Below are 25,776 nucleotides of genomic sequence, written 5' to 3' on the forward strand. Positions count from 1 at the left end.
GTTTTTGTGATTTAGTACAAAAAGATAAGTAACCTCTGTATCAGGATTTAATTATTGATTCTGGACAACTTAATGAAAATTAAATAAAAAAAGCAGAAGACTTTGTGAGTTGGTCAACCTTGCAATGTTAGACATTTCGTCTTACAATGTGACTGGCTTTCAATTTAAGATCCTGTTAAAAATCAGTAATGTTTCCTGTTGCAAACTGATAAATTGGTAAGTACCTTATCTGATTCTAAAATCTAATATGATTGTTAACAACAGTAAAATCATAAAAGCAGGTTTCTCTGTAATTCACCTAAATAGTAGAAGTATGAACTCTAATTTCTCAAAAATAACAGATTACTTAAAACGGTTAAATGGAAAATTCAGTATAATAGCAGTTTCAGAGACTTGGTTGAATGAGGAAAACAAAAACAATTTTCAAATAAATGGATATGAATTACATTATGTGAATAGAAGTAGTAAAAGAGGTGGGGGTGTTGCTTTGTTTGCTGATAGTGAAATAAGATGTAAAATAAAGGATACTATGTCAACAACTGTTGAAGGTGTAATGGAGATGATTACTATAGAAGTGTTAAGTGAGAAATCGAGAAATATAGTGGTGAGTTGTGTGTATCGAACACCAGGATCTAACTTAGAATTATTTACTGAAAAATTAATAGAGCTTATTGAAATGAGTAAAAATAAAACATTATTTCTGTGTGGAGATTTTAATATAGATTTAGGAACCCAAATTGATTTAAATAGGATGTTTGTTGATACAATGTGTAGTTTGGGTTTCTTTCCATTGATATCAAAACCAACAAGAATTACGACACACTCTGCCACAATAATTGATAATATTTTTACTAATATTACGGATGGAGAGGTGCTGAGTGGACTCTTCAAAATCGATATAAGTGATCATTTACCAGTTTTTGCTATTTATAAAAATCACCAGAAAATTATTACTGTACCTGTGCCAACGAAAAAAGTGTTCAATATGTCAAAAAAAAATTTGGATAAATTGAAAAATGATTTGTGTCAACAAAATTGGACTAATGTATATGTGGATGATGTACACAGAGCATATGATGAGTTTATGAATATTTTGGGAGTTCTGTATAAAAGACATTGTATGACAACTAATTTTGTTAAGAAAGATGCTGTTGACAAGCCATGGATGACAAAAGGGTTGAGAAATGCTTGTAAAAAAAAGAATAATTTGTATTCATCCTTTTTGATGTTAAAAACGAAAGAAGCAGAGGATAGATATAAGAAATATAAAAATAAACTTACATGGATTATAAGAAAACATAAAAAAGAATATTATACCGACCTATTAACAAAAAGTAACGGTGACACAAAAGCAATATGGACAGTTATACATAGTGTTTCTACAAAGCATACAATAAAATCTGGTATTGCAACACACTTTTTAAAAGAAAATACTGAAATTTATGATCGGAATGAAATAGCAAACGAATTCAATCATTATTACGTAAATGTTGGTCCAAGACTTGCTGCTCAGATACCAAAAGATGATAGCGATGTTACCCAAAAAATTGGGAGTTGTCCAAACAGCATCTTTCTTGGAGAAACGGATGAGAAAGAAATACTGAGTATCGTAAACAAAATGGCGGATAAAAAATCAAAGGATTGGGTAAATATGGATATGAAATTTGTAAAGGAAATTATGTCTTATGTAATTAAACCATTCACCTATATCTGTAATTTGTCATTCTCATCAGGAAAATTTCCAGACGCCATGAAAATAGCAAAGGTAATTCCCATTTACAAAAATGGTGAGAAATGTATGTTTAGTAATTACAGACCGATATCGTTGTTGCCACAGTTCTCAAAAATCTTGGAGAAACTATTTGTAAATAGATTAGATACATTTATAGATAAAAATAATATATTAAGTAGTAGTCAATATGGATTTAGAGCCAAAAATTCGACATCAATGGCCCTTATGGAACTGATAGAACATATAACAAATGCTATTGATCAAAAACAATATAGTGCTAGCATTTATGTCGATCTAAAGAAAGCATTCGACACGATTGACCATAGCATTTTACTCAAAAAACTTATTAAATACGGGATTAGAGGGCCGGCATTACAGTGGATTTCGAGTTACCTGGAGAATAGAAAACAGTTTGTACAAGTACATGATACTAGATCCGAATTTTGTGAAATTACATGTGGAGTTCCACAGGGCTCAGTACTTGGACCAAAGTTGTTCATTTTATATGTAAATGATTTGGTAAATGTATCAGGGTTTTTCAAATGTATTCTATTTGCGGATGATACCACTTTTTTTTGTCAGGGCAATGATATAAAAGGGATGTTAAAAGAAATAAAAATAGAATTTATGCAAATACATAAATGGTTCAAACTAAATAAATTATCTTTAAATTTGGACAAAACAAATTATATGTTATTTACAAGGAGACAAAGAATTGTAAATACTCCATTTAAAGTTGATGGTGTAGAGATTTGTAGAGTTAGTGAGGTGAAATTTTTGGGTGTGATAATTGACGAGAAATTATCATGGAAATCCCATCTGAATTATTTAAGAACAAAATTAGCAAAATCAATTGCAGTGCTTTATAAAGTATGGGATTTTCTGAATGATCATGCACTATTTATGTTGTATAATGCACTAATTGTTCCACACTTGGTTTATTGTGTTGAGGTATGGGGAAAGGCATGTTATACTAGTATAAAATCTGTTTTTGTTTAGCAAAAAAGGGCAATAATAGTTATTGCTCGAAAACATGGTAAATATCCAACAAATACATTATTTTGTAATTTGAGGTTTTTGAAATTTAATGATTTAGTTGATTATAATATTTTGTTGGTTATGTATAAGGCACACCTAAAAACATTACCCTTAAACATTCAAAAAAATTTTGAAAAGAGAGAGAGTGGTTATAACCTTAAGGGGACACAGATTTTTAAGAAACCTAAATTCAGAACCTGTTTGAAAGAACGATGTACTTCGATACAAGGAGTCAAACTGTGGAACGACCTGCAAAACGATGTTAAAAATGCTAAATCATTACACATGTTTAAAAGAATGTTAAAGATTGTTTTTTTGAAGAAGTATGAAATAGTATAAAGTCAAAGTATAGTATTGTTCAGTTGAGATTGATGATTGACCTTGTTTCTTTGTTCTTCCTTTGTTTTCTTTTTTTTTTGTCACATAAGACAAATCAAAAAAATTTTAGTTTTTTTTTTTTTTTGTTTTGTTTGTTTGTTTTTTGTTGTTTTGATCCATAGCTGAGAAAAAGGGGCAGATATTATAAGATTATTTTCTTCTTTCTGCTACCTTTCATTTCATTTTTTTAAATTATTTTATTTTTTTTCTTTGTATTAAAGTAAATAGTGGATAAATAGAGGATGTCCAACAAACAGTGAGGTGGCTTTATGTTAACATTATGGGTTTATTAAGTACTTTGTTATTTTTTTATTTTTTTTCCTTTTTTTAAATTGGATTCTTTTATATTAAAATACAATAAACAAAAATAATGAATGATTATGAATTTTCAGATTCTAAATTGTATGATGTAAACTTGATAACTGCAGATCCCTTTCCAGATATCGAGTGTGAATACTATGATGAGGAGAAATTTAACAACAGTAATATAGCACACTTCCAAAAAACAAATTACTTGCATTTTTGCTATATTGACCGTAGCGACATCTGCTATTACAGGTCAAAACTGTCTTGTGTAGATTGACATTAGGGAACAAGATGAAAAACAACTTATTTTGCTCATGTTAATGTTATAATTAAAGCCCACGCCCACAGCACACAGATTTATTTTGTGTGTATCACTTTGTGATAAGCACACAGTGTATGCTGTGGGAGTGGGCTTTTTGTGTGATTGTTAAACTAAACTCTGAAATTAAATGTACTGAATCTCAGCAATGTAGTTGTCATTGACAGGAGGGCATAAGATTGGGACCCTCAATATTTGATCTTTGCTTTTTGCAGGTGATTTCATGCTTTGTGTGTGTCTTCAAACAATGACCTTTAATCTGCATTTGAGAGGCTGCATGGGGCCATTGTTCTCAACTGGAAAAAAAAAAAAAAGAAACTGTTTCCTCTCCAGATGGGAGGGTATGTACTGCAAGTGGAGTTCAAGTTTGTTGGTGTTTCACTCACTGGTGATCAGACAAAGGGTTAGGAAACTGTTCCAGTTTATTGTGGTGATTAAAGATCTGAGACAAAAGTCAAACTCCTAATCTACAATCCATCTAAATTACAACTCTCATTTATGGCCATAAATTATTGATCATGTCTGAAAGGATAAGAAGCAACTGAAATGAGCTTTCTTTCAATGAGCTTTCTCAGCCTTGGAGCTAAGGTGTGGACCTCTGATGGTTGGATGGACAGATGAAAAACGATAAAAGATGTGAGTGCATGGTGGAGTAGATTAAGCCATATTTAATCCAACTAGCATGCTACGGCTATTCTCTGTTTTGGCATTTCTGACACAGAACACCACCAATGCCTCTTCTTTTAGAAACCTTTATAATTCATAACATGGGTGCATATTTTCTTTTTTTGTTGTACTAAATTAGTTGTTTCTGAGGATATGGAGTCTTGTTTGAAACTTAAAGAGTACTTTGCATTCTTTAAAACTAATCAAGTTTAACCTTAGCATAATGTAAGGGTGAAAGTGGAATTTGAGAAAATAGCTTCTTTCAGTCACTTGTATATGCATGGGGAAAAATGTTAATTTCAGTTACTAATTCGTTGAGCTCCAGTAGGGAACCTCCCTGAGTTCCCTACTGGAACTTAGGGAGGGTTTAGATAAGCATGGAAATCTCCCCCATTTCAAAGGCTTTGAAGGTCTTTGTCAAAGCTGTGCCAGAAATGTTGGTTCCCAGAGTCTCTGAAACTTTGTGATAATCCCTGTATAAGTAGGTAGCAACTCTCTGTGTAGTTACAACAGATCAGACTGAACAGACACCGAGCATGTCTGCTTATTGTATCAACAAGACTGACTGGATGTGAAGGGTTGCCAAAGTTTGTTAAAATTTGCCTAAGATCACTGATCTGGAAGGATTCAATACCTCAGCCAACATATTTGGATTTGCCTGGATTTGCCAGCAGGGGTCAAAATTCAAAGTGGATAGAGGAACGACTGCAGGTTGTTCCTCTTTCACGTGGCTTTTCTCATGTTCAGAAGTGAACAAGATTTATCTGTTCTTGGGTAGAAACTCTGGAATCTGTGTGTAGTTGAGACCCCTCCCATCACAACAGGTGTCTCTCTGTCAAGAAACAGATGTGATATACCAGACAGCGCAAACCATGGATCTTGGAAACTGAAGGCAGCAGCTTTTGCATGAAATAATTGCAGATCACGTGTATTTAAAAAGCTAATTAAATTGTTCTGCTTAAAATACTTTATCATTACATTATCATTATCAAATGAAATATTTCTTTGTAAAAAAAAAAAAAGGAGCAAAACTCCTCAAAAGGAAGTACATTGCAATATGATGAAATATAAAATGGTTCCGTGGATATAAATACTTTTGTAAAGCATTTGCACTTATGTTTTTTCATATTTATCTTTATTAATGTGAGTTGTAGTGTAAATCTGAATCATGCCCAGGACAGTTGGGATTGAATTTACATATTGTAAACTTCTTATAGTGGATTAGATAAAACAAAATCTGTTGTGCCATCAAAGTAGTGCTGTCAGTATAAACTGGGAACAATCTGTTCATTTGTAAAGTTAGTCAAAAAAGTGTGTGAAGAGGACCAGGCTGGAGTGGGATGGCCAGCTCCTCACGTCTCTTTCAAATCAAGTTATTTAGAAAGCCATATGGTCTGTTCGATCCATTCCAATAAGATTATTTTCAAGTCCCAACAATGTTTTAAACAGAGCTGCTCCATCACCTGCTACTGCTGCCAAAACTGCTTAGCAGAAAGACTAAGACTCGTGTGTGTCAGCTCTCACTAGTCAGGCCCAGCATGCATGCACTGGCAGTATAGCCAGTGACAACATCAGCATCTTTTCAGCCAACACCTGATGGAAGAAGTCAAAAACCAAACAAATCCATCACTCAGCAGTGAGAAAGCAATGAGTTCTTCAGGTGCACTAATGTAGTAAGAATTCAGACAGTTGTCAGTTCCATTACTGTGAAATCAAACGCGTACTTAAGGCACAATGTGACAAATATGGTATTTGCTTCTTTTAGGTGTGGTGAATATGCACAAATGCATGCAATAAAACATTACAATCATTTAAATTTAAATTCAAGCTCTGAAGACAATATAATATCAATATGCTTCAGCTTTGTGATCCATCGTGGCTCAGAATTCATCTCTCTCTGAAAGATCTTAAGTTTAACCTCATGCAATTCAAAAGTCTGTAACAAATTGCAGCAAAATCCATTACTGCATGTAGTTATCTAGGTTTACTTACTTAGATATTTATTCTAATTGGGAAAATAATCTTAATCATATTCAGGATGATATTGTAGTCTATTGTGTGTCACCAAAATGAATCCCTCTATGGACTGCACTATGGATTTGCTTTGTTATGTATTTTGTATAATTGTAAATTTGATATTTTTCTTTAAAAATGCATTGAAATTATTTTTTGTGAATGAGAACATTAAAAATAAACTGAAATTAACTAAACAGTTAGAATTCAGTCTATTTTGACATCTGTTAACAAGGTACTCTTTTGCCCCGTTGTTTACTAATTCCATCTGATCAGTGTACATTAGTAACTGACCAAAAGTTCTGTCATAGTTTTGAATCTTTAAAACTACGTCAGTATGTTTGAGTGTTATGTTACATTATGTCCTGTTTATTTAATTTTTTCCTGATCTGGAAGATAATTTCAATAATCTGGTTCCTTCAGTGACTTAAATGGGGGAAAGATCCCAATTTTCTAAATGATGCACAACTGCGAGACACAATTAGATTTTATGTTAATTTGAAGTTACTTTACTATTCTTATAATTATAATTTTAAATATCTAGCGTTTCTATATGTTAGCCTATGCATGACTTTCTGATTCGCTCAGTTTCCCAAGAATTTTGATTAACCTCACATTAAAAGCGTGTCAAGATGCGCATGCGTCCTTCGGCCGATTAAAAAAAAAGGAGGGGGAGAAAAGAGGAACTCTCTGGTAAAAGAGAGAGTGCCTTCCAGAAACCGCTTTCTGCTCGCAGCGTTTACATGAGTCAGGGTGTGAGCCTGCCTGCGACGAGCGTTTTTGTGCCTTTGCCGCATCACACGTTCCTCCACTCGCATGTAAACGGAACAGGCGTGTGCGTTTTATTTGTACTCGCTTTTCCCCCCACAGAAAAAAAAAAGGACTCTCACAAAAGCAACGTGAACTTGGTTGCAACATCAACTGCTGTAGATCGGAGAAGGTCTTCTGCGTGGATTAGGTCGCATCTGCCCAGCAGCTTCGCTGGTAAGTGGGACCAATTTGAACCGCTTTGAGTCGGGCAGGAAGGAGTCGCTTGAACGGGGTTTTTTTTTTGGAGGAGTAGACCATAGGGAGCTTGGGGTGAAGCAAAGATCAACTTATTTTGATCACATCATGACAGTTGAACGTGTTGCGCATTTTTAACCAAAACAATTGTCAAGCAGTTTTATTTTATGACAGTATAAACACTATTTATAGTTCAATGTTACACAGAGATGAGCTGGGTGGAGTTTGTATATGAAGATAAGATAAGACAAACATTAACCCATGGATAGAATTTACAGTAAACGCGTTACAATTTTTTTTTTTTATCTAATAAAACATCAATGTATTTTTTTTAAGGCTGTAAGGTTTTGAAAGTTTAGTTTGCATCTACAAAGGGGGGACTGACTGCTCTGGCACACTTATACCAGCAGTTCAGTGAGGCATTGTCATTAAAAAATACTGTTGCTTAGATTCCTAATAAACAGACTTTATCCACAATACCTACACCTATAACTCAAGAATGTTTTCAGGAAATTAGAATAAGGAATTTAAAAATGTAAATGGTGGTAAAATAAAATAACTACTATGCCCTTGAGAAACATATTCCATCCTTCCCATAACAGGAGGAAGGGTCCAATGTGTTAAATTAAGATATATTGGAATAACATCTAATTAGAGCTGTAACTCAAACTGATGGATCTCTACTTTTATATTAGTCTTCCCATAATGGTCCCTTAAGGCAGTGGTTTCTTACCCTGGTCTTCAAGGCCTGCTGTCCTGCAGTGCATCTGTCACATATAACTGGCTGATTAACAGTCTTCTGCAGCATTTGATGACATGCAGAAGAGATCATGCGATCATTTGAATCAGGTGTCCTGGAAAGAGATTCCTCTAAAACATACAGTTTCAGGCTTCCTTTGTGTAAGTATAACAGTCTGAAACATTTGTTTGTACCACTCTCCATTAGCCTGATAAATGGCAGACTAGCAGGGCCTGTACAGAGTAATAAGGGGCCCAGATGGTGATCAAAAGTAACATGTAGAAGATGTATTGTATGTGAATGGAAATGGTTATGGGGATGTACTGCCGATCTGACATTTGTGTTTTTATGTACTTTTACTTTTTTGTATTTATGGCTATTGTCCTTTTTGGATGTGCTGTTCTTGTTGTTGTTCTGCAGTTTTGCCCCTGCTTCCTGGAAAAATTTCTCCTATGGGAGACTTATAAATTATCTTATCTTGTGTAGGACAGTAGTTCGTGAGGACTGATTGGAAACCACTGTCTTAAGTACTTTGAACTAAGTAGAACAAGTGATTGACGAACAGTTCTTTTAGGAGTATTAATAAGGATCTGGTCCATACAGACCAATTTGTTTTCTGGTATTTTAGTATATTTTCTCTGGGGATCACTTGGCCAACAAGGTGGGTTCTGGATGATTTCTGTTCAACTTATCAACTCCAAAAAAACAAAAATAAATGCAAATAATTGTTTTAATACAGAAAATTCTCTACATCCTGAACAAACCTTGTTTGTAATATTACTTATATTTTCATCCATAGCTGCCAACGCCTTTACTTAAAACTGCATTAGTTGTTTGTTAATTTTAGCTCAGATGAACCACCTGATTCACTCAGAGATTTAAGTTTCTTTACTACAACTTTTTATATGATGGACTTGTTTATATTTAGTCTACTCAGAAAAAGAGGAAAATAAAACTACTAACACAATAGATTAGTGGTTTGACACCACAATTTCAGTACAGCCTTTTTCACAATTGGGAAACAGATCTGTTTGTTTCTTTTCCTTCTTCTTCACCTGATTTGTCTTCATCTGCTGTGTTTGGCACCACCATCATCTTGGCGAGAGTTTCACTGTCATTGCTGGCACTATATATATTTTTTGTGACTTTATTGTTTAAAATATTGTTAAATTTTAGAATTTCAATTTTTTTTCTTTTGATTGCTTAACAACTTTTCCTCTTCGTAATCTTTTTCTGTTGGTGCAGGCTTTTTGATAAGGAAGGCCTTGCTAAATGTTGAAATTAATGGAGTTTAAGGTTATGGGATCTTTTCAGCAAAGCGGCTGAAACACATGATCTACCCTGTACAACAGTGACTCATTCCTGCTTGAATCAATTAGTGAGACTTGAAAAATCTGGCCTCAAAATGTTCATCTTAGGAACATGTAACTGTTCCTTGTATGGTATCACATTACACAACCACTGGTGTTTTTTTTTTTCCTTTTTTTCCCCCCAAAAGTAAACTGTCATTCTGCTAAGTTACTTAGGGGAGGGGCCACTGATGTAGTGAATGCTTGCATATTGTTGCACACATTAGGTCCATTGCATAGTTCTCCCAAAGATCACACACCATCTAAAGAGTAAGACAAAAACAAACTTCACCTGCTGCTGAGACTTCCCTGTTATGACATTTCCTGTTTAGCAGCAAGGCATTTCATTCACCATCGAAGCATCTTTCTGTATTTTGCTCCAGTAACAGCTTAGCAGCTCCTTGTCTTTTCAAAATAGCATCCTTCGGGCTTATAAATGAGGTTTAAACACACCCTGTAACCAAGGAATCTCTTACTGTCTTTTGTGTGTTTGCAACCTTTTGCTGAGCAACAAACCAGAAGCGGTAATGGCTCGGGTAAATCACATGCTGTTTAGTGCAAATGGTAGATGAGGATGGTGAGTCCTGAAGATATTTATCCTTTTCGTGGCATGTTTGAGTGAACAGTACCAAACCAATGGAAAAGGGTCACCCACCAATGGAAACTATACAGAATTTTTCTTTTTTATAGATACAGCAAACATCTGATTGAGTTTCAGAGCAGTAACTGGAATTGACCTGCTGAATCACTAGAAGTTCTGTTTCTGGATTTGTTTACATGCACAGATGCACCTTATTGCATTGTGCTTTGCAGACCCTGCCTTTGCTTGCTGTTCTCAAAATTAAATCAGTGTAAACAGTTGCAATGTTTTGTTAGAGAGTTGCCATTTTAAACTTGTGCAGAAACTAACCAATCACTTTATCTTAAACAGAACTGGGTGACCTAATCATAGTTTAACTACTGAAAATCCTGAGCCTGATAACTAAGAGCAAATGCACCTAAACATGTTAAAAGTATGTCATTAAGGTAGTTTCTACAGCTGCTTGATTTATGGCCAGCATTTTATGATTATTTTCTCAAATGTTTGCTTCAACGTGTAAAACCATTACACCTAAGATAGAACAAAAATAAGTAAAAAATTCAGAAATGTTAAATTACATTAATAAATGCCACCAGTTATTTTAAAATAACATTTAATCATATTACTACAGTGACAGAAACATCTAAAATTTGGGCAATATGAATTCCAATTACTTTCTCTAATTTTCCCAATAGATCACTCAGCTTATTTTAAGGGGGAGAAATTGCAAGATGAGCATACAGTGTACTTGCGAATAAGAATATGCCAAAATGAAACTGAATGAATCTTTTGAAGTGTTTTTGTTTTCTCATACCTGGTGGAACTCATGCATGGATACAGAGGCAGGTAGCTGCCTGACCCAGTCATGTGATAACAGCCGAAACTGCTGCTATATGGAAATCCTAAAACATGTTTCAATTTACAGGTGAAGCCAATGTGTACATATATTTTGTTTGTACATGTGACCTTAGCAGTTAAAAGTACTTGAGTAAAAATGCAAATCTTGCTGCTATGAGTGGGCATTTATTGTACCTTAATCTTTTGACATGATAAATTCAAATTGATGTTTGTTTTTAAAAAAAATTATTTTACATTTTTTTTACATTATTTTTCTCTGATGTCAATAATGCAAATGGAAACTGAGCTTGTTTTAATTTATTGTGCAATCAATTCCTTTTTGTGACACGCCTACTTAGTGATACAAATCGCACTTCTTTATGTGGCTGCTGTCTGAATGAATTGTATCACAAAAGGGTGTTTTTTCAAGAGCAGTATTTGTTTAGGAAGTGATGATTGCAGTCACTAGTTAACTAAAAAAGAAGTAATAAATAGTACTTATTGCATAGCAACACAAAATATTGTGATAAAATTATAAGTCCATATCGCCCAACACTTGCTGGTTTTTAAATGACATTTTCTTGGCTGGAAATGGACGCTTTAAAACAAACATTGTTTCACCATAAATATTAAGAACATTATTGACAGGAAACATGAGACAGCATGATGTGTGGAAGTGGTTAGGACGCTGTCAATTAGCTGTACTTCTTATTAACATAGAAGTACAGCACAGTTTTCTTGCACTTCTATGTTCATGACAAAATGTGGCCAGAAAGCATCAAGAAAGCATATAGTATCCTGCATCCTGGGACTCAAATACACATGCACCACGGTTGAGACAAATGCTCAAGTTCTCTATGACATCTAAAATACTTTCTGCACTCGTTTTTTTTTTTTTTTTTTGCTCACAAAGATGCCTTGCCACATGCAGATGCTTTAAGACGTGTGTGTCAAATTGAGAGATTTTCCTATCATAATGCTCAAAATGTCAGGTGGTCATCAGATTAAATGTGTTTGACTGGATTAAAATCACGGATTATAAATCCTCTAGATATTTAGGATCTCTATTCTGAAAGAACACAAGATTTTTATTATTCTGTGCGTCTGTGCTTTAATGATAGCAGCTGGCGGATGAGAACGAGTTTTACAGAAGTAGGCTTTTCACTGAAGGTCATAATTTATGACAGTCTTAAAGCATTTTACCAGAACTTTACCCTCTTTAGAATCAATCTAATAAATTGCACAACAATCTGTCAGGAAGGTATGCTCTGTACAGAGACTGTATGAGAGGCCCTGTTGCCCTCACGGTATTTCCTATTCCTGGTATAATGGTGCCTTGCACTTTTCCACGCTTTGTCACATTGCTTCCATAAACGTATATAATTTAGATCTACTTCTTGTTGTCGTCTTCTTTATCGTTTTTGCCAGTAATAACATCTGGCTGTTGATCATGTGTCTTTTGTGATGCAAAAAAGTTGTTTCCATGTTTCCATTTCATTTCTGTGAAATACATCTGTTTTGATACGGCCACAAACCACCTCATCCTAGCGCAGCAACTTATCAAAAAACATGAGATTTTTCTAAATTGATGCATTTTCCATTAAATGAACAAATTTTTGTAATTTCAGTTTGTGCCATTCTGTGGTTAATGGAAACACAGCCACTGTGACTCACTATCCATCATTTAAACATTGGAAAGAGAGAGACAGATGTGCAAACCTACCAAGATATAGCTTTGAATCAAAACTGACCAGCCTGGCAATGAGACGATTAATCAGAAAAGCAGCCATGGTATATGTGGAGGAGTTGCAGTGTTCTTCAGCTCAGGTGGCAGAATAACTTTCTAGTGGCCCAACCTCAAATCTGTTTTCAATAGCGGAACTACTATTGAAGTTATTATAACTTCTGGTAATGAATTACCAGATGTTACAGGGGTCAGAGGAAGACAAAGGGTGTAAAAGGGTGCTCTTCTCAGATTGGCTCAAAATTTAACTACATAAAATACACTGTACAATGCTGTGGGATTTATAGCAGTCTGTGAGAAATATTTATTATTAAAAGATTTTATGTATCCTTTGTAATACATCTAAGGAACATCCTTAGATGTACAGAAATAATTTAAGCATGTCTTTGTTGAAGAGCTTTTCTGACCCGACTAAATATTTCTTTCTGCTGGTGCCAAACATCTTCAGTCAACAATCCAGAGAGCCTTGCGGTGTTGTGTGCTTTTCCTTTTCCCAGTCTGGCCTGCTTTGAACACTGTATCTCAAGCACTCCAGCGACTGTTCTTCTATTGTTACCTTCCGGGTTACCTTCTGCTTTGTCTCCGGTGAAACTAACCAAGAGATTTCGGAAGCTAGATTGTTGATAACCTTGAATATTAATTTGAGAAAACATAAATTATTAGGGCTGGGTATTTTTAAGAACCTCAATTCAGTTTTGATTCTTCCGGTCACAATTCGATTTCCTTTCAATGTTGATTTAGTAATAAGTAGCATACAAATTATTTGACTACCTATTAATTTTATTTATTTATTTATTTTTTTCTGTCCACATGAACAACCATCAACACTACTGTAACAGTACATTAACATTTTAGAGCATTAAAATATCTGAAAATAAAATTGCAAAATAAAAACGGTACTAATTAAAATTAAAGTGTAGGCAAAATATAATTCTCTTTTTCATGTGGAACCTGAGAATTGACATTTTTAAGCATATCTGGTGGCTCTGTTTTATGTGCATGTGGGGTTTTTTTGTTGAATATTACATTATATTCTTGTTCCCTTATGGATCATGGTTGCGATGAGTTTGTAATTACTTTCTGAGGTGGAGCACAGATGTAACATTGGTGGGTCAACTTCATCCGTCCTGTTTGTGACTAATACCTTTCAGCTGATGGTGAGGCATAAAAAAACTTGTAGGACGCTGATAGAAAAGATGCTGTTTAGCAGCATTGAAGTGTCAGTAACATTCCTAAACGTGATAAACTAATTACTTAGACTCTTTGCAGAACCGAACTTTTAACAAAGTTCAAAGCATACATTGAAATAATTGTATAAAAAAACAATTTCAGAGAGCATTTCAAAAGAATAGACTCTAAAATACTTTAAGCGCAGAGTCACAAAAGAATACTTTAGACATGTGACTTATTGTATTAATTTTGTTGGAAGAACTTAAACGTCTTTCATACAATCAGCAAGGAAACATTCTTTGTGATAAAATGGGGATAGGGAAAAAGTAAAGCTATATATAATTTTTTGGTTAAATAGTAGCACATTTGTCGTTTGGAACCAAAAAAAATCCAATTGTGACTTTTTGTAAGGGTGAAAATTTACTACAATATCTACAACCATTTTACTGATCGGTTACCAGTATTTATCAAGACAATTTTAAATATTAATTTATGAATAAAATTTTACTTTGTTACTGAGATCACTTTGAAATTGAGCTTTTTTTTTAATTTAAACAAGTTTTGTCCCAGTTTTATTGTAAGAAATTGTTTTTCCAACTAAAGATTTTTACAAAAACAAAGGTTATCAGGGTAGTGTGTGGTTTTGTATTACTTTGCAAGTGAATGGTTCTGTATTACCATTAAAGTGCTGCTGAGGAAGTCAACATACACTGGATCATCAAATGCTATGACAATTTGTCTTAATGCTGAATTACATTTTTTCCATCTCCCTGTGATCTTACTGCCATCTGCAGAAATGTGCCATTCTTTGTCAGAACCAACTGATCTGAGCCAGGAGGAGGGTTTTAGTCCTGTCAGTCAGTCTAGTGTACGTGCTTCTCCTATCTCTGGTCCCTACGGCAGAGCCTGCCATGGATGCTGGCAGTTAGCCTGGCCACCAATAAATGCAGATAATGTTTTCCTGTAAAGTTAGGTTGTTTCAGATTACCTCTCATATTACATTTTCACAACATAGTGACAGTTTTGACAAATGTGTTATAAAAAAAGTTACTGACTGCAGCTTTGAGTAACTAATGAATAAAAATAATATGGTTCTGTCCATATTCTGTGTTGACAAGAAAAGTTACTGCTTGTTGTTCACATTTGTTGGCAATTTGCCCATTTTATATGCAATGCCCCATATCCTGCTCAGTATCGGTACATTATGGCCTTATTCTCATTGAGAAGGCTGTATCATTTTTCAGGTTTTAATATACTCATAGGAATCCTCTTGAAAGTTCATAGAACATATTACAGTGCACAATCTGCAGTGTGTCCTTGTACTTATTTGAACTGGTCATGTGGTTTTCACTATTTTGCTGACTCATGGGTAAAATGAGCATGGTTCTGTGTAGGAGTTACACCAGTATTGCATTACTCCTATTCCAACATAACAAGCACAAGATTCATTTTGCTCAAGACATAATCAGATGTGATTTGAGGTCATTGATGACACATGAGCTGTCAGTAGATAAAAGACAAGGTTCATGGTACATAAGGTAGTGCACCAAATATGTAATATAATGATCCTTGACACAGTTGTCCTCGGTTCAATTTCTGGTTGCAGGCCATTTGCTGTTAATCTTCCCCTCTCTCTCCTCCTAGTTTCCTCACAATTTGCTGTTCAACAGAGGCCACTAGTGCCAAAAAATCTTAAGTGTTTTGTGCACACTGGATTTTACTAGAATTCTTTTCCAGAGAGCACAGTTTTCCAGTAAATCTAAGTATTTTCATTTGTTTGTCTCACTCAGGGTAAGATCATGCACTGTGAAGACATGAGCAGACTAAGGAGGATGTGAAGATGTCCCAGACTACTGCTAAAAGTAAGATTTTCTTATAACAGTGATTACATCAGATTTGGATGTCTGTCTTGATGGGATATTGACATTAATTTTCACAAATGAAAGCCCTTCTACATTTGTCATGAGTCAGTTATGTCCTTTTCCCTTATCTTTATAAAATGGCAGAATAGCTTTCCATATTGTTTTACTTTTGCTCAAGTCCATATACCAAAATTCTGAAGGCTATAAATAAATATTGGAGAGCATTTTTAATGTCGGTTCAATTACCATATTTTTTAGACTAAGCTGCTTTGGAGGATGAATTGCATCATTTAAAAAAAAGCCTAATGAAAAGGAAAAACCACAGTTGCCCTCGGCTGGCCACATTTATTTAGAAGTTGTCAAACGTAAGGGAGACCTTAACCATGTTAAGCACATGATATGTTGACAAGTTGTGTTCAGTTGCCTGCTTTTCAACAAACTAATGCAACCAGTCGAGCTTGGTTTGGAAGTCTGCTGGCAGTTTCTGATGCACCGATGTCCAGGGTGGTCAGGAACATGTCTGCTCCGCCGGCAAAATGCTGTCTGAAGGCCTGCCCGAAAGTAATTTATATTAATCTCCTTGGCAACTACCAAGGCTCGGAGACAAAACTGCACCATTCACAGGCCTCTCCTGGCAGCATAATCTTTAAGTACCCTTTGTGTGGACTCGATCCTCAGCCTGCGATTAGCTTTCCTTGCAGCTGCAGATGGTAATGTTTACTCCTTGGCACATTTCTGTCAATATGATTTAACATGTAATACAACAGTCAATAAATGTGTCATTAAAAGAAACTGCACTGGACTATAAGTTGCAGGACTAGCAAAACTATGGGGCAAAAAAAGTGTGACTTGTTAATTCAGGAAAAATGCTAAGTTTTTTTTCTTATTCAACAGTAGGAATAGTTTTTTTAGTAGCAATTCCTTGCATATTTTGATTTTAAACTTTTCTGCAAATAGCATTTACAGTGCATTAGTTAACTTTAGTAATAGATTTTAAGAACTTATTGCAACCTTTTGTCTAGCTAACTAGTCCGGGTGTCATCTCGAACAGTTAGCTGCTTGACAGACATGCCTCTTGTGTATTGCTGATTGTAAACAGCATTGCTGTAATGAAAGCAAAGGGTGGCGCTCATTTGCTTTCTATGCTGAGACCTAGGTTTTTCTAAAAACGGTAATTTGTTCCAAACAGCTAAATTAGTCTTTCCTGTAATACCAAAAGTGTAGTAGTCTATCAACCAGCTGGTCTAACATGACACAGCATCAGGTATGAGAGGTGTAATGGTGTCAGTCTACGCTTCATACAGCTGGAGAAAACTCAAACCACATTGACACTGTATCTGACCTGCTGTTAAAAAAAATCATAACTCATTTTAATGGTTTAAAAACATCAGTAGTTTCAAAACCACAAGCTTTTAAAACATTAGTATACCAGTAACCTGCCATGCCTACACTGCATGTGATTCTGCTTGGATATTGTACTTTCTTACTTGTCTTAAGTACACTTTGTAGATGCCAGGCTTTCTGTTAGGTTAGGTAGAAGGGATTACTGCTTCAAAAGCAAAAATCTTGAAACCAGCGGCGGCCGGTCCATAGGGGGCACTGGAGTGCCACCGTCCCTGATGAGGAGGGGAAAAAATAATCTAAAAATGGTTAAAACATAATTAAAAATTGTATTTACCTATTTTCCTTAATAGTGTAATCTGAATTATTTTCACGTTTTCACCAACTAAACTCTTGTTCACGTGACAAGATTTTTATGCTGATTTTTGTCCTCATTTCCCCTTTCTGAGAATCTTAGAACGCCCCAATTATTGGAATGACAGTTAATCTTAAGCATGTCGTAACCGAAATGACAGGATGAAGAGTTGGACAGCAATTGATGTACCTGGTAACTTTTCAGCTACCCATCATTAACTTGATACAAGTTGATTATAACAAAACATGTATTAATTCAACCAGAGCTCTGCTCCTTTACTAAAAGCCTTTTCTCTGTGTAACATTTGTATCACTCAAGAGAACTCCACAAAATGTCTCCATTGCTTCTAAATCATCTGCCATGTTTGTTTGCTCTGAATTCCTGTACAGATGTTATGGGTTTTTTTTAAATCTGGAATTTAAATGTTCATGAGTGGAATTAGTACGGGTGTTTTGCTCCTGCTTGTTTGGCTGGACACAAAACTGTTATACCTATTATTTTTTTAACGTCGTGTGTGTGTGTGTGTGTGCGTGTGGGTGTGTGTGTGTGTGTGTGTGATCTCTCAGGGTTTGAAAATCAGCCAACGATTTTAAAATTCTACCGTGTGAACCAGTGAATTTAACAGTAGATTTTTCCCAACAGACTCAGTTCTCTTCTTTAGCGCTGCTGATAGCGACCAAGTAGTGGAGCTAAATAGCCAATCGTGTTTGGTTGTTAGAGGAAAGTGATAAACATTTGGTGCAACTGAACCTGTCTTTGATACTCTCAAATTTCACCACTGCCTGGAAAATACCAGAAGGTTTTGGCTTTCCATGGTAATAAATTTAATAAAGGCAACCATAGCAGATAAGTAGTTTAGCCCGAATTCTCCACCTTCAGTGGACAATGCAAAGGATTTTACAAACGGGTGGTAAGCTACGGCTTCTGTTCCTCCGTGGGTTCTTAGATTTACTTAACATTGTGATTGAAGAAAAGTGATTGAAAAGTGATTGAAGAAAATACCTTGGTGTTCAGGACAACCAACTGGAAAGCAGACACAATCTACATAAAAGGACACGGCAGATTACTTCTGGAGAAAGCTTATCTTAGCAACAAGATGCTACATGTCTGTCGAGAATGTCCTCTCTTCCAACGTCATCTGTTGGGGTAGCAGCATCAGTGGCAGGGATTTAAAAAGGCTCAACTGCCTGAAAAAGAAGGCACAATGATAGAAGGCTTTTACATAAAATTACAACCACACAGATTGGCAGTGCAGAGACCCTCCTGGTTCTGATTGGTTGTTTCTAATTAGGACTGGGAGAAGGCAGAGAAGCTCCTTTCTTTTTTCTTCTTTTTTTCCCCCACATTATCTGCTTGTACCATACTGTCACGACATGGTGACATTTTCACAAATACGTTAGGATATAGGAGGGAAATCTATAGACACATCAGACCCACCAATAGTTTTTCACCAGCTGCTGCCACTGCTGGAAACCCAGTTCCACCAGCAACAAGTTAATCAAATTCAATTTGCCCGTTAGCTTTTGATTCAAATTTTTAGTGGTCTAGCTTGCATTTCTTGAAACGTTGCCTGAATTCAAACAGATATTAATAGGTTCTGTGCCAAAGGTCAAAGGGTCCACCTTGCTTGTAACCTGAAACTCTAATATGTGGTTATTCCACTGTGATCTTGAAAATGTGACTCTAAATAGCCACTGATACTAGAAGACCAGTAAGCTTATCTCAGTTTCTCTTTTCACTTATGTTGGCACAAATGTACACCTGCTCAGATTATGTGGCAAAGGTCTTTAACTTTTTTGTCTATTTTTACATCTTTCACTGTACTAAAGAAAAAATGCCGTAAAGATATAACAAAATATATATTACGTACTTTTATTTTAACTTTTTTTTTTTTTTTATCACTTCAGCATGGTGCCTTAGGCTTCTCCCAATTCTCGTGCTCTTCATCTCCGTTGTCACATACTACTACTCCTACATCGTACTCCGGAGGTAATTCAACACACATTGAAGTCGTACACTCTGCATGCTGCCCATTTCTGGTAAAACCGTCATCTCACGAGGCCTGCACAGTGCTTAGTCACTTCAGGTTAAAAAAGCATACAGCATTTTTTTTTTTTTTGCAAAATGAAACCTCATATGTACCCACTCCTGCACTTTTTTCTTTTTCAGTGATCTGGAAACTATTACTGGCACACATTTTCTTTGGGATTTCAGCAGCAGTTTCTTAGTGGTGGTATTTGTGTTTTTCAGGTATGGCAGTTCCAGTAAGATTCTGAGCAGTAGCAAGTCGCTGTGTGGAGGCTGGCTAACTCAAAAAAAGTGGGAGAGCCTTAACTTTAAGTGAGTAATGGCATTTTTGTGTTTTTTTTGCACCATTCCTTCTCCTCCCCCTCAACTCCTCACTCACTCCATTACAGGAACAAATGGGTGGCATATTTGGGAAGAACTGGAGCAAAACACACCGTTAAGGAATGAGTTTCCATCCAGACAGTCTTTATATCAACTTTCATTTTCTCAAGTCGAATGCATTCCGGAAGTAATTTTGAGAGTGAATGAATAAGACGAAAAACAAAAAGAAAAAACTCTTCATGAATGTGCTCTTGATAAACTCTTTGGAAAGAGACAAAGCCATGGTTTGATAAGGAATCCTTGCTTGATGTCATCAACCCCCTTCTCATTCATTCCTTTCAATAATATCAAAGGATTGCTGGTATTTATGTGGGCTCTCAGAAAATATAGATATGGTCGCTATCTGTGACGTGATTCGACCGCGTCTAGGATCAGTGCTTGTTTGCCCGGTGGGTTTTTATTTATTTTGAACAAACCAAAACTAAAAACAATGGAAAAAATGTCCACTGTTTTCCAATTGAAGCAGTTCAAATTGAAGATCTTTGCAAAGGCATGCAATTAGTTTAAGATTAACTGCCCATTGTTTTTGTGTTTTTACACTCATGAGAAGGTTTTCCTGGCAATCACAGAAACATTTCACTAATTAGACCTCTCCTACAGAGGTCTGTCCGGATGTCCTGCAGGGAGCCAGCTCCCTTATGTGGGTAATAAATGTCTGGGAGACTCTCTGTCAAAGACGGAGATCATGAAGTGCTGCAGTCTGATGCCAGTGAATGCGGGAAAGAATTTGTTTTACGTATTACAATCTGCCACATTAGTTTCACTCGACAGGCTCTGTTAATGTTGTTTTTTCCCCCCCTTTTCCCGCTCCTCAGCAGAGACCGTCAGTGAAGCAATTTAAAGGGGGAAAATTGCTGATGAATGACATCATGTAAATTGTTGATCGTCTCATGAGTCTGGTTAATATCAAGAATGGTTACAAGAACATTTGAGCAGGTTCAGGTATATGGTTACAAGAACATTTGAGCAGGTTCAGGTATATGTCAAATACATGATTAAGGTTGGTTTTCATGTGCTGGTATGACTGTCACACTGTGGTTAGGTCTACCCTAATTGAAAACTAGATGACAAGCACATCTAGGTAATGAATACTGCACAATTTACCATGTGACATGCATATTATGCATGTCTCAAAAATTACAATATTGCATTAAAAAATACAGTTTTCTTTCCTTCTTGCATCTCAGTTAGTGAAGTGGTCATTTTCTACTCCGCAAGCTTTAATTATTTCTACTTCTAATAAATTTGGCTTACAGATAAAACCCCAAATGTCAGTGTCTCAGCAAATTAGAATATCACATTAGACCAAAAACATGTTTGTTTTTGTTTTTTTGTATGTTTTTTTTTTCAAGCTCAATGCCAGACTTCTGACAGGTGGTATGTACAATTCTGTAGCTCAACACTTGGTTTGGTTTCCTCTTGCATCAATGACTGCATCCATAAGATGTGGCACTGTGTAAGTGTAATGGAAGCCCAGATTGCTTTGATAGCTGCCATCAGGTCATCTACCTTGTTGGGTCTTAACAACCCATAGATTTTCTATAGGGTTAAAGGTCATGAATGTTTTCTGACCAGTCAAGAAAAGGAACACCGTGGTTATTTAAGAAGATTTTGGTACCGTACGCAGTGGGCATGTGCTGATTCCTGCTCTTGAATTTCCTGATAGACGGCTGCATCAACTGTGGACTTCAGAAAACACAGTTGACCAACACCGGCAGATGACATAGCACCCTAAATCATCACTGACTGTCGGAACTTCACCTTCTACTTCAAGGAACATGAGTATCTGTTCCTTGAAGAGATGAGATATATTAGAGTATCTCTACTCTTCCGCCTTGATTTCTAAATGAAATGCAGAATTTACTTTCATCTGAAAACAGAACTCTGAACTATGAAAAAAGTCCGGTTCCTTTTTTCTTTATGCCTCTGAAGTTGTCTCTGGTTCAGGAGTGACTTGACAAGGGGAATAGAGCCCATTTTTTTTAGTATTCGTCTGAGTCGTGGCTGTTCTGGAATGGATTTTGCTTGACACTCCTCTCAAGGCTGCAGTTCTTCTTGTTTCTGGACCACAACTCTTCTTTCTACTGAATATTCTGTTAATATGCTTATATACACAACTCTGAACAACCAGCTTCTTCAAAAATGTCCTTTTGTGACTTACCCTCCTTGCTAAGGGTGTTGGTGACTGTCTTCTGGACATCTGTCAAGTCAGCAATCTTATGCAAGATTGTGTAACCAACTGACAGCGTGAAACTTTTTTAAAGGCTCAGGAAACATTTGCAGATGTTTTGAGTTGATTAGGTAATTTGAGTGTCTCACTGAGTGTTTCCATTAATGACTTTTTTCAGTGTTCACATTTTTCTGAGATGCTGAATTTTTGGTTGTCATTTTCTGTAAGCCATGAATGCTTGGAATATGTCTCATGAGTTTCACTTTCTGATACGACTGGCAAAATTATTACACTCTTATTCAATATAATTTTTTTAAAGATGTATCTGAATATTTTTTCCTGTTTTTATATTCTCCATTTTTCTATTGTATTGTGATCTAGTTTTTGCAAAGCAGTTCTTTTTCTGTTGGTGTGCTGCTGCTGGAAACTGATTTTCCCTGGGGATCCTTCATGAGGGATTAAAGTAGTTCTATCTAATCTAATAGTAAATTGTGTCATCACAAACGTTATAGAACTTTTCAAAAATTCAAACAATCTTTTTAAGTGTGGCTCATATACTGTAATATAAATTATGTAAATGCTGAAGCCTGGCGGAGTTGTTTCATGCTATAATTTCTGCCCTTATGCTTCTCATGCAGCATCAGCAGACAGACGCAACTTTTTCTGAAAATGAAGGATTTCTTCTGGCAGGAGCATATGTCCAAGCTGCCTTTACCTTACGGCATTAAAGGCAGTGGTATGTACAGTACTTTGCACTGCTCTTCTTTCCTCAGGTCTATCTGCTCAGGTTCTCTCATATCATCCTCATGATGATCATGTTCTTAAATATTTCTCGTTAGCTGTTGCTGGAAATGATTTGGCTGAACTTAGTTACTGGGATGTTAGACATAAATCTTTCCAAGGCTTCTGTAATTTGGCATTTACCGCCATAATACTGTAATATTCAAGAATTTTGTAAAAACAGTTGATCAACTGACCACTGTAAGAGATTACAAGAAAGTTTAGAAAGATTCAGAAATTAGGTGTTTTCAACTTTTTAGATATGAAGTAAATATATTTTGTAAATTAGTAATCTTCTTTGGAAAAACAGCATAGTTGAGAGTGTTGCCTGGCAGCAGACCCAGTGACGGCTCTGGAATGTTGTCGCTCTTGTTTTCTCTTCTCATATTTTGCTCGGATAATTCATCAAACTCAATTTCCCTTCCTGTGTTCCTGTTTTGTATTCAGCAGCCAAAAATCATTTTACTGAACTAGAACCCAAGTAACATAACTTTAAATTATTTGAACATGATGCATCCACAGACATTTTAAATCTGGGGGCTGAAGAAGTAGGGACTGTACCTTTTCAGTGTTTGAGAAAACCATGTATTTTATTTCCACTTCAGTTATACACCACTTCATTTTGATCCATCTGTCCTGTATCAAGCCAGACAAAATGTGCAGACATGTTTGGTTTTAATGTGAACAAACATGACAAAGTTCAAAAGATATGAATGCTCTACCTGCAAAGTAATTGATAGTTAGTTGGGTTGTACATGCTTTGTTTCAACTTGGATGACAAATTTAACACTCCTGGTGCAGGCTTCCATCTTCTTTGCAAATGCCGTGTGTGTGTGCACTTGATTACTGCTATTGTGACACATGTAGTTCATTAATAATTTCTGGCTTAATTTATAGAACCTCACCTGATTAATGTACATTGTTGTTTTGAGGTTTTAAAACTGTAAAACGTATTCATTGTGTAACTTTTCTTTCTTCTTTCCAAGAGTTGCTGCTACTCAAAGTTCTTGCTATTTCTTCCAATTACCATGTGCCAGCCAAAATTGAAAAGTAAGTAATGTCAGAATATAATAAAGTTAATTTTCTATAGTTGCTCCCAGCACTCTTTGGATATTTTAGGTATTAAAATTTATGTTTTGGTTATAAAATAATTTTCTCATAGATTCCAAGAAACTAGAAATTTTTTGCCAATGTTTTTTTTGCCAGCATTTGTCAATGTTGCCAATTTATGTGGTAGATGTATTGCTTTTAGAACCCTACTGTTTCCAATTTGCAGACACAGCAAAGCTGTTAACCACAGAACTTTCCCGTTTTGAAACCAGATGTGTTAATGTGATATTTATCTCCTCAGCCTTGAGTGCAGAACCTGTGCAGTTATTGGCAATGGATTTGTCATTAAAAACAGCTCCTTGGGAAGCATCATCAATAAATATGATGTTGTCATTAGGTAAGCAAGGATCAAACTAATTATTTTTTCTTAATTTATTCTTTTCTAGCTAAAAACTACAAACTTCTAGCCTGGGACATAAACTAATGGTGCCACGATTCCATTGTATGCTCTTCTTTTAAAACCAGAGAGTTCAAACATTTGCAACATTTGACTAGTGCCTCCATTTTCTTTCAAACTTGCATAAAAGAGAGAATCAAAACAACATTCTAGGTATGTTTTTGATGAGGGAATTAAAAATAATAATAATAAAAGTCAATTTTACATAATACCCACCAACCCCTTAAGGAGTTCAGTGCCCCAATGTGGTTAGGTTTAACAAACTAGTCAAGTGTTTGAACGCACATGTTCAGTCCAAAGCTGTAAAGTTAGATTTGCAGAGTCTTTATAAACTTGCTTTGAATAAGCAGATTTTGGCCTGTTCACAAGGCATTCTTCTCCCCTTACAGCCCCTTTCTACTCCTCCCTCACATCTTTCCGTTTTTCTAAGAAGCTAGTGATTTCCCAGCCAAGTAGACTAAGGTTATTGACATACAGGATCCAGTGCATGCCTAAGAGTTTGACGTCATCTTCCTGGTTTTGTGTGAAAACTCAGCTGGATAAAATCTGACTTTTGTTTCTTAAGCTTTCAAAGTGCAAACTATTTACCTAGCCAAACGATGTCTGGCTGTGCACTGATTGGTAGGGTTTTTTTTACCATTGCTTGGATTTGAAAGATTTGTACGGCAAGAATGTCTTCAAACTGATAAAATGCATGTACTGTTTTTTAAGGAATGCATAGTGAGGTGTCTCTACTTGTTGAATCATAAATTGCAGTTTTTGCTTTTAAAAATATTACTGCACAAAACATGCCAATATAAGTTTGCAAATTGGTAAGCCAATATGCCTGTCCTCAGAAATCACATTAAGGTTCACAATAGTTTTGTTTCCTTGGTGCCAGATTTGTCACTAAAAATATGAGAGCATACCGATGTTTCCGTCTATCCTCATATCCAACTAATTTTACTTCACATTTTTGAGATTGGGTGACAATTTCTTACTCTAATAATACTTTCAAGCTCCTCATTGAAGGATCCCTACAGAGGACGCTAATTTTTGCTTCTTCAATCTTGGGGTCTGTTTAAATTTGTATTTGATGATTTTATCAATTGCTTCCCTTATTATTTTAATCTAAATAGATCAGTAAGCTAAGAACTTTACCTTTTTTATTCGGATTCTTCTTCCATGTGACAGATTGAACCAGCACCCTCATTACTAAAAGCAAAGCCTCAAATTAGTCTATCCATCTCTCATTCCTACCTGCTATCAACAAAGATGGCCTCTGTGGGTACCATTCTGCTTTTTTGCTCCATTGAGAAACACGATCTCAGATTTCCAGCTGTTTTGCTGTGAACTGTTCTAGTGAATGATTCTAAAGGTCTTGGCTTAAAGACATCAGCTGAGCCACGTCATAAACAATAACCAAATACTGGACCCTGAGGTTTCCAGTAAAACAGAAGCACACTCTCTATCCCCTACTGTGTTAAAAATTAACTG

The 25,776-nt window shown here is 35.7% G+C and overlaps 1 protein-coding gene across 2 annotated transcripts in view; it reads left to right on the forward strand.

Annotated features, from left to right (window-relative positions):
• The first annotated feature begins 7,163 nt into the window (after window positions 1-7,163).
• The window catches only part of st3gal4 (ST3 beta-galactoside alpha-2,3-sialyltransferase 4), a 28,590-nt gene continuing 9,977 nt past the window's right edge, over window positions 7,164-25,776 (forward strand). The window contains exons 1-7 of one of the 2 annotated variants that reach the window (XM_032545600.1): window positions 7,164-7,436; window positions 15,667-15,738; window positions 19,342-19,423; window positions 19,685-19,774; window positions 22,652-22,749; window positions 23,831-23,843; window positions 24,145-24,240. In XM_032545600.1, the coding sequence (XP_032401491.1) occupies window positions 15,717-15,738; window positions 19,342-19,423; window positions 19,685-19,774; window positions 22,652-22,749; window positions 23,831-23,843; window positions 24,145-24,240 (401 nt within the window). In that variant the 5' untranslated portion in view covers window positions 7,164-7,436; window positions 15,667-15,716. Of the gene's footprint in view, window positions 7,437-15,666; window positions 15,739-19,341; window positions 19,424-19,684; window positions 19,775-22,651; window positions 22,750-23,779; window positions 23,844-24,144; window positions 24,241-25,776 lie in introns of both variants that reach the window. The other variant, XM_032545599.1, reaches the window with a different exon arrangement.

Source organism: Xiphophorus hellerii, chromosome 18, assembly GCF_003331165.1.
Source record: "Xiphophorus hellerii strain 12219 chromosome 18, Xiphophorus_hellerii-4.1, whole genome shotgun sequence".
NCBI lineage: Eukaryota > Metazoa > Chordata > Actinopteri > Cyprinodontiformes > Poeciliidae > Xiphophorus > Xiphophorus hellerii.